At 34.3% G+C, this 9,350-nt stretch overlaps 1 protein-coding gene across 1 annotated transcript; it reads right to left on the reverse strand.

The window, feature by feature from the left end:
- Positions 1–807: 807 nt before the first annotated feature.
- LOC108464391 (uncharacterized) lies at positions 808–4,300 on the reverse strand. The gene is made up of 3 exons (XM_017764671.2): positions 3,828–4,300; positions 1,655–2,173; positions 808–1,314 (listed from the first exon to the last, which is right to left on the reverse strand). Exons 1-3 carry the CDS (start codon positions 4,083–4,085, stop codon positions 1,063–1,065), a joined length of 1,029 nt encoding a protein of 342 aa, XP_017620160.1. The 5' UTR covers positions 4,086–4,300; the 3' UTR covers positions 808–1,062.
- Positions 4,301–9,350: the final 5,050 nt, after the last annotated feature.

A 9,350-nucleotide genomic window follows, 5' to 3' on the forward strand; every position in this document is an offset into this window, starting at 1 on the left:
AAAGTTGTTTTCTTGTGAACTTGGTTTGTTGGAACTTTGGAAGAGTCCAATTACCAAATCTTTAGGGAATATTTTCGTAATGTTCTTCTTGTTTATTAACGGTGTTGTTTGAGGTTTGGTCGAACTTTTGAGATTGATTGGAAACAAAGCTTGCAAAATAGTTGGTTCTTCTAAGGAAATGAAACATTCTTTGTTTTCTTATTTCCTACAAGAGGGTTCTACTATCAGAATTTCTGGATTATTATAATTGCCTAGGGATACTTCCTCCTCGACATGCCTAACCCATAATTATTGTGTATTAATACTCAGCAAAATAATAATATATTAATAAAGACAGTTAAACCAGAACTTAGAAATATTGAAAACAAATTGAATAATTTCGAAACCTAAAAAAACCTACTCCTCCTTGACTCTGATAATAATAAATTATTTTCTGTTAATCTAAAAATACCTGCTCCTCCTTGGACTCTGATAATAATAAATTATTTTCCGCTGATCTATTTTTTTTTAAAATAAACATAAAAAATAGGAAAATCACTTTTTGAAACGCAAACCCTAATGTGTTTAGGTTATGTTTCTCTTTAAATGGGTTTTTTTTTTTGGTACAATTAAAAGATGGGAAAAGAGGTGAGGGTATCATGATTTTAACCTTGATGCTAACAAGAAAAGGTGGACCATTTGGCAATGTCAAATCTATGAAATTTTTATGTAAAAAGTGTTATTTCTGTACATTTTTATTAGAACGGTTTCATTGAATTTTGTTTAAAAAACCAATCAAAATTTCATAATCGTTTAAGAATAATCGAATTCAATAAAATCTGAAGTTGTTATGATTTCTGAAAGATGGTAATCAAAATGAGTAGAGTTACGCATATGTAAATCCATAAAGAAGTTTGGAAGCAGAGATAGAAACAGTTTATACAGACATTTGTTCCCAATGCAATGCCATTTCCTCATCTCATTGTAAAGAAACAAAAATTACCACCACCAACCAAAATTGAGATAACATTAACACTATTACCACCACCAAACAAAACTGAATCCATTTTCTTTATTTTGTCTTCAAGATGTCTCTGCAGTTCCCGGGTCGGTTTCACTACTTCCACTGCTTTCACCACCTTCATTGCTCTCCCCCTTCTCTGTACTTTCCGGCGACTCTCCTTGTTCAGGCTTTGCAGGCCCTGGACCAGCTGATACTTTAACCATTGATGGCCGTAACAACCTTTCTCCGAGCTTGAACCCTTTCCGAAATTCCTGAAGAATGATCCCTTCTTCAAACTCTGTTGAATCCTCACGCATAATCGCTTCATGCAGCTTTTACCAGAGACCACACAAAGCAATTCGTAAGAAAGTTATATATATGTATATAAGAAGCTCCCGTGAAGTCTCTCTTCATTTTAAGAACATGAATTATTAATATTTCAAGATTAATATATATAATCCCCTAAATACGATTATGACATGTGATTATATACAGACGCAGCATGAACACATGAAATACCAAATCTACTTGAAAGGATATTTCAAGAAAATTGAACAGTCGGAATAACATAGCATGGAAGTGCAGGATGCAAAACATTAAGTTAAAAAGAAATTTCTAGTAAAATATATCAAGTCTATGAAAGGTTGGGAGAGCAAAGAGTGATTAACTCACCATTGGATCAAAGAGATTTCCCACTGTCTCGACAGGTTCTACACCGAGCGAGCTCAAAATCTCCATAAACTGCTTATAAATGCTCTGGTAGCTGTTACTGATCTTCTCTTCTCCCTCTGTCTCGATCTTAATTTGTGCTTTTGCTCGCTCGAAATTATCCAAAACAGGCAATAAATTTTCCAACACTTCTCCCTGGGTGTTACTTACCAATGAAAGGCGTTCTCTCTCTGTTCTCTTACGAAAGTTGTCAAAGTCTGCACTAATCCTAAGAACCCGTTCCTTCTCAATTGACAATTCTTCTGACAAAGAAGCCATTTTCTTTTCAAGATCAACTTTCTCATCTTCAATGGAATTTAAAAACGCTTCTATGTCGGCAACTTTTGACTCGTCATTACTGGCCAAAGCTTCTTTGTATGTTTGGAGCAATGACACGATAGTTGGAGATGGTGTGTCCTCAAAATCGTTACTCTCATCTCCAGTGGTGTCCTCTTCAACACTGACAGCACCATCTGAAGAGTCCTGTACATATATCCATCAGGATGAAAAATGCGGCCACAAATATGTCTCTGACAAGGCAATAAAAGAAAAATCAAGTAAAGAAAAATATTGAGATAAAATCGAATGATACGGAAATCTCTTGAACACTGTAGTCTTAACCTTAGGCCAGGTGCTCCTTGACACAAACAGTCAAAATCAGGTTAAGGAACTGGTAAATCACTCTAAAGTATCATATCATGCGATAATAGTTGGGAACTTTTAGGGTTGAAAATAGTCAATATGATATCGAAACTTTGTCAGAAACGATATGCACTTGTGAAACATCGGAATACCAACTTATCAGCAAAAAAGAAAAGAAACAACAAAAGAGTTTTAAGCACCCCACTTTTGGACCCGAGAATCAGATATGAATTGTTGAGTCGATCAGATTAAAACCCACTTTTTTCCTACCTCACTAAAGATCACCTCCAACAACAGTAAGTTTATAAGGACAGTGTTGGCTCCCATAGACTTCTTGCCGCACAAAAGCAAGTAAATACCGAGTCCAGAAAGGGAATAGAAACCAAAGGGCTTGAGATAAATTTTTTGTAACATAGCAACCTAAAATTTTCAGAAATAAGGAGATATCGAAGCATAGTGATACTCATAAATGGGGGACAGAAGAAACGTTTTGTCATCAAACTATTCAGAAGTCAAAACCAAATATGTCTTTTTTATAAATATAAAAAGGTAGCTTTGAAATAGACAACTATCGTTGTAACATTATGGCACAAATCACTAAAGCCGTGCTACATTCATCTGCAGGAAAGAGCCAACCACAAAATTTGACTCCAAATTTCAATCTAAAACCATGTTTCAATTTTGAGACGACTAGCATTGAACTGAGTATAAAGTTTGAAGCTGTCAACTCAGGTTTCCAGCAAGGTCATAACCTTCACCATAGTTCTTGGGCAGATGTATGCACATGAAACTCAAGTCCTGGTTCCCATCTTCGACAAAGTTCTCATCAATTTTGGCTTCATCTCATCTTCGAGACCTAACAAATAAAAATCCCCTAGTTTATTGCTAGGTTCCATCCATTCTTCCCTTCCACTCAACATAAAAAACTGCTCCTTCATGAGAATTATCAAATAATTTGATTGGATCCTATTCAAAATCATTACATATCTATCCATTCCAAATCCTAAACCAATCAATGTTTGACACTGGTAATCTACAGATAATCATAGAAAGCTAAGACAGCCAAGACAATGGAAAATGCTAAAGTGAGCAACATGTATTAGCCAACACTGTATTAGCTAGACATAAAATTTATTTCCCCAAAATTTGTTTTATTCACAAGCTATCTCATTATGTCTACTTGAACATGGTGTCCGACAATAAATTAGAAATTAACAAGCAGTCAATGTAGCAAAACAAGGGTTGTAATTGGTAAAAGAAAGAGAGAAGGTTTGCTGTAAGTAAATTCCTTGAAAGAGCTAAATTGTATACACTAACTAGTTACACTCTTTTTGCTTATTTCAGACATTTCAAACATTAAATTCCAAAACCCAGAAATAATTTTGTCAAATTTACAGGAAAAACCTAAACTAAACATTAAAAAAAAAAATCAAACCCAGAAACTTAAATCCATAAAAGAAGTGAAACCTTGTTGAGAGAAAAGTTAAAAAGTTACCTCAATTTGAGGTTCTTCAACTTCTTCTTGGGTCTCAGCGGTTTCAGTTTCACCACCATTAGAAGCAAAAGGAACCAACTTTACGAACCGAAGAGAAGGAGAGGGGCTGAACCGGAGGGCACCGGGTGTACGAGGAAGTCTTTGTTTGAAGCAGGCATAAAAGGGCCTTGGAGAGTTCAAGGAAATGGGTCTTAGGGATGGAGACAGAGGAGGAAGAGGAGTGGATTTAAACGGCAGCGTTTTGAGGAGAACGGCCATGGCAGGCAAATGGAAGGGTCTTTCGAGATGGAAGATGATGAATTAGAGAGAAGTGGAGGAACTGAGGAAGGAAGGGTGAGAGAAGATAAAGAAGATGGTGCGGGATTGATCTGGACCGTTAGGTTCCTTTTAAGTAAGCAAATCGGAGGGTTGTTGAATGATCTATGGAGGAAATAAGAAGAAACTTCTGGCCTAATCTATATATAATGATGTTATTTTAGACATTATAATATCGGATATAAAAAGGTTATATTTTAACAACAAAATAGGGTTTTTTTTCATAAATAATATAAAATAAATAAATAAATACCACAATAGGATAAGAGAATTAATATTTATGGGAATAGGCAGATGAGACTGTGATATACCAATGCTGCCTCACCAATCAGCCACGCCACTTTAATTTAAAATTTTCTTTTTTCGAGGGTAACTTGATCAATTGGCTACATTTGTATTTAACACAAAAAATATAAGTTTTTTAAACAGTATACGAAAAAACAAGAAAAATAATTTTTTTATTGGTGCCGTCGATGTATCAGGCTGCACCCAAGTGTTTAATTTTTTTTAAGCTGAAACGGTAAAAAAATTAGTATAATAAATTTTTAGGGTATTGGAACCCGAGCCCGTGACCGAATTATTTGAATTAAAACCATTAAAATCTATGGTTTGACAGGATTGTTCGCAAGGTGTATCGCTGCGGTGGCCTTCTTTCACGTTGCTGGTGCTCCCGATGGTTAATGTCTGTCTCACTTAAAACTATAATGTCATCACCTATAAGCGGTCCTCGAGGTGTACTGAGCAAACTTGAAAAATCGTTGGTCACAAACGTTTGGTTAAAATTGTTGGTCACAAACTCAATAAATTGTTTGTCACAAACGTTTGCCCGTCAAACCCATCGGTCACATGCTCGGGTTTCAATACCCCAAAAAATTATCATATCAATTTTTTTAATGTTTCAGCTTAAAATTTTTTTAAAATATTTGGGTGCCGCCTAACACATTGACAGCATCAAGATTTTTTTTTTTTAATTTTTCGTATACTGTTTAAAATTTTCTTATTTTTAGTGTTAAATATGAGAGTCGCCGATTGTTTAGACTGCACTCGAAAAAAATAATTTTAAAAAAATTAAAGTGGTATCGTTGATTGGTCGTGACACCGGTATATCAATATTGCATTTACCTATTCCTGTAAATATTAATCTCTTTATCCTATTCTAGTATTTATTTATTTATTTTATATTATTTATGAAAAAACCCAACAAATTAAGAAACATAGGTTAAAATTTAAATAAATAAAATATAAAAATTATTTAATATACTATCATAGGTTATGCATATTCTATTTAAGGTATAATGAAAAATGAAGAAATTAAGGAAAAAACATGTGACTATATTTTAGGACTTAAAATATTTCACTTATCTTAAAATTCTCAATAAGATTTTCCTTTTGGAAGTATTATTTTAAATATTATTATAATATGACAAAATATATAAATAGATAACAGATTGCTATGCATATATTTTGTTATAATGTTTTTCTAAAGATAATATCATTAGGATTTATATAAATTATTAAAAACATAGTTTTGCAACAAAATTTGTTTTTCTTTAAAAATATTTTAAATATTTAACTATTTTTGGTTTGTCTAAAATGAAATAAAAGGTATATACTACCGCCACCATTTTCACAATTCTATTATTTGAATTAATTAAATAAATTATTAAAATTTCATAAAAATAAAAATAATTTAAAAAATTTAGATTGCTAATTTCAATTACACAATCAATCACAATGTAACAGACAGACTTCCTGAAACACTAGAGAGGGTCCCAAAAAAATATGTTTTGCACAAAAATGAGTCAAAAGATATCACACCTTCAGGCTTCAACTCAAATAAGAATGAACAACATTGATTGGTGTTCCTACAAGTTAATTACATACTCAAATACAAGACAGATTCTCAAAGCATTTGCATGCAACCAACCTTTGTTCCTGTAAATGATCAAAATCTTCGTACACAATTTTCCACGCCCCGCAATTGAAATTTTACCATCCGCCCACATCACAACCTTGGCCTCATCGGCTCCAACGAAACTCACACCAGAGAATCCAGGTGAAAATGGACACAACTCCAGCTCCGGGTAAACTTCCCTGCTGTCCCCAACAACCAGGCGATGCTTCAAGAACCAATGCGGGTAGTCGCTAGCCATCTCATGAACATCTAACTCAAAAGCATGAACGTAACCCATGGTATCTCCAAATACCTGTAAGTCTTAGGAAGGACATGTCTTGTCGGCATTGGCATTTTTGCCACACACTCTTTCTCTAAATTGAAATTCAATGACTCATTTCCATAACTATTCCAACGAATTTTACCGTTGCGGAAAACAAAGTCCTCAAACGCTATGCGATCCGCAGGTTCTGACTTGAAAAACAATTGGGGATACTTTCCAACGATCAGTTTCAGATGCATATATATCCATCTCGAACGTGCAAGAGTTTTCCGATACTTGACGGACAACAATGCTTTTGTAATGAGTAGAGTTCCTAGGATCAAAAGCTAAACTAACGTAAGACTCAAAACCTATGATGGGGTTTGTAGGAAAAGAAAGCCTTTTGAATTTCTTAGTAGTTGGATTGCAAATGAAGTAGGTGCCGACAATATGTTTCTTAGTATATGTAGTGTAGAATGAGTCCCTATCTTTATAATAATCGAATGGTTAGCAAAGAAACAACCCATTACAAGATTGAAGCATGTTGACCTTAGAGCTAACAAAGTCAAATAAAGGGAGTTGGTGAGTGTGATGTTTCAAAGGAACCACTAAATAAACATTCACATAAGTGTAAATTTTCAAGTTTGGAAAATTAGTTAACTTGTAACAATTTTTTCAATGGGATTAAGATATTTTTGGGATGAGATGTTTTTGCAGAGTTTGAAAATTGATCTCTTAATTTCGAAACACATTTTGAATAACTCAATTTTGAGTTTTGGAGCTTATTCGAATTTCTAGACAAGATTATTACGGAAATTACGAGTTTCAAACTTTTAATTCGAGTTTAAATCACATTGGGTTCGATTTTTAGACTTAATTTTTATTATATATGAGCCTAATATTGTATTTATTAGGTTTTATTACTTTATTATTTATTTATTTCAATTGATTAATTGAGTTTATTGAGGTTTATATCTCAAAGGGTTCAATGGGACATTATCTATTTATCCATCATATCCATCGTTTTACTTGTTCTATCTTCACTTTGTTTTTTTTTCATTTATTTATTTTTTTGTCAATTTTTTTCTTTTACTGTAGAGGTCATTTTTATCCGGCCCAAAAATAACTCAACCAAAAATAAAAAAAATAGATAAACACAAATAAATCTATTAATTAAAGAGTCCAATCCAAATATAAGTCCAAATAACAAAACCCTCAAACTCAAATTACCCAAGCCCCCAAGCCCAAATCATTAAAAAAATTTCAGAAATCCTAGCCCCCATAACACCATCAGCTGCCGCTCCCTTCGCCACGTTGACAAGCGTGCCATCTGAAGCCTGACACTATCGCCTTGTCCTTGCCGCCATCACTTGCAGAAGACGGAGAAAAGGAAGAAGAAAAGTAGAAAATGAAGAAAGGAAAAAGGCAAAAAGAATGTGTTGTATTTTCGACTATAAAAAGACAAAGAACAACTTGTAATTTTTTTTTTACTTTTACGAAGAAATTCAACAGAATCCAAAAGTCAAGTTAAAAAGGTTTCTTTATTTTCAATCTAATATTTTTTTATTTTCTTTTTTGTAACGCCCTGAATTTTGGGCCTAGAAGTTTTGGGTTTTGAGTGTAGGGATAGTGGGGAGGCTGCACACATAAGCTAAGTTGTGCAGTTTAGTGACAAGAATGGGCCTGCTGGTCTAGCGGTTAAGGTGTGTGTTAATGTGTTAGAGGTTTGGAGTTTGAGTTACTGTGTAGGCATTTTAGAAAACGTTTTAGTTATTTCTATTTTAAGTTTAACTTTAAGTAATTGTTTTATTAAATGTGATTAGGGATATTGTCATTTATTTTGGATATTATTCTATTTTATTTTATTTTATTCTCTTTGATTTCTCTTACTTTATACATTAGTTTCTATTCTTTTCTTTTGGTATTGGCTCTTATTTTCTTCTCCTCATTTTTGGATCAGTAGTGTTGTGGGGTCGAAAGGCTTCGATCTTTATGCTCCTTTGTCGTGTACTCTTCGCTGTCAAACAGGTGTGAGATTCGAACTTTGACTAATTTCCCTTTTTGTTTTAAGTAATTGTTTCGATTTTTCTTGTCAGTATGTTAAACTGTTGTTTTGGGGATGTTAGTCGATGGAAGTGGTGAGAAATAGCCACTTTCTGATGTACTGTTGGTAGGGATAGGCTTAGGGATCGTTTCGGTGGCTTAAGTGGTAGTTTCGGAGCTATTTTTGGGTGTTTCGTGATTGCCCCGACGGCCACACGGGCGTGTGCCGAGGCACACGGCCGTGTGGACTTGGAGATTAGGATTCCAGGCTAGTTATAGGTGCCACACGGCCTGGCCATACAGACGTGTGGCCGATTTGGAGATTTTTGTAGGAAACCACACGGGCGTGTGAGTTTGGGAACTAAGGATTTGAGATTTGGGGTCACACGGCCTAGTCACATGGTCGTGTGACTGATTTGGAAATTTTAGGGTTCTTACACGGGCGTGTGCTTCGGGACACACGGTCGTGTAGCCAATTTGGGGCCAAGGGGTTCTACACGGGTGTGTGTTGTTGTAATATCCCTAATTAGGGCCTAAACGGAATAGTGGTTTTGTGACCACAAATCCGAGATAGAAATAACTATTTTATAATTATTTTGATGTTTATGATATGATTGCATGATTGTGTGAAAATTTCGTGATGAAATCCTATGCCTAAAGTGCTTAAATTGAAATTAGGGACTAAATCGAATAATTTGTAAAACTTGCATTCTAGGAGTTTTTAGTATGAAATTGCTTTGGAATATTAATGAGGAGGTCTTGAATAGAAATTTGACCAATTTCTAAGTCTATGGACAAAAATTGGACATGGATGGAATTTTTTTGAAAGTTTAGTAGGAAAGGCATTTTGGTTATTTAGTTATTAAAATGAATTAAAAACAAAATTAAAAGCCAATTTTTGTCCATCTTCTTCATTAGGCCTAAATTTCAAGGGTTATCCATGGCTAGGGTTTGTTTCAAGCTTCCAAGCTCCATAGTAAGTGATTCCAAGCCCCGTTTTTAATGTTAT

The sequence above is a fragment of the Gossypium arboreum genome, chromosome 13 (genome assembly GCF_025698485.1).
Source record: "Gossypium arboreum isolate Shixiya-1 chromosome 13, ASM2569848v2, whole genome shotgun sequence".
In the NCBI taxonomy this organism is placed as follows: domain Eukaryota; kingdom Viridiplantae; phylum Streptophyta; class Magnoliopsida; order Malvales; family Malvaceae; genus Gossypium; species Gossypium arboreum.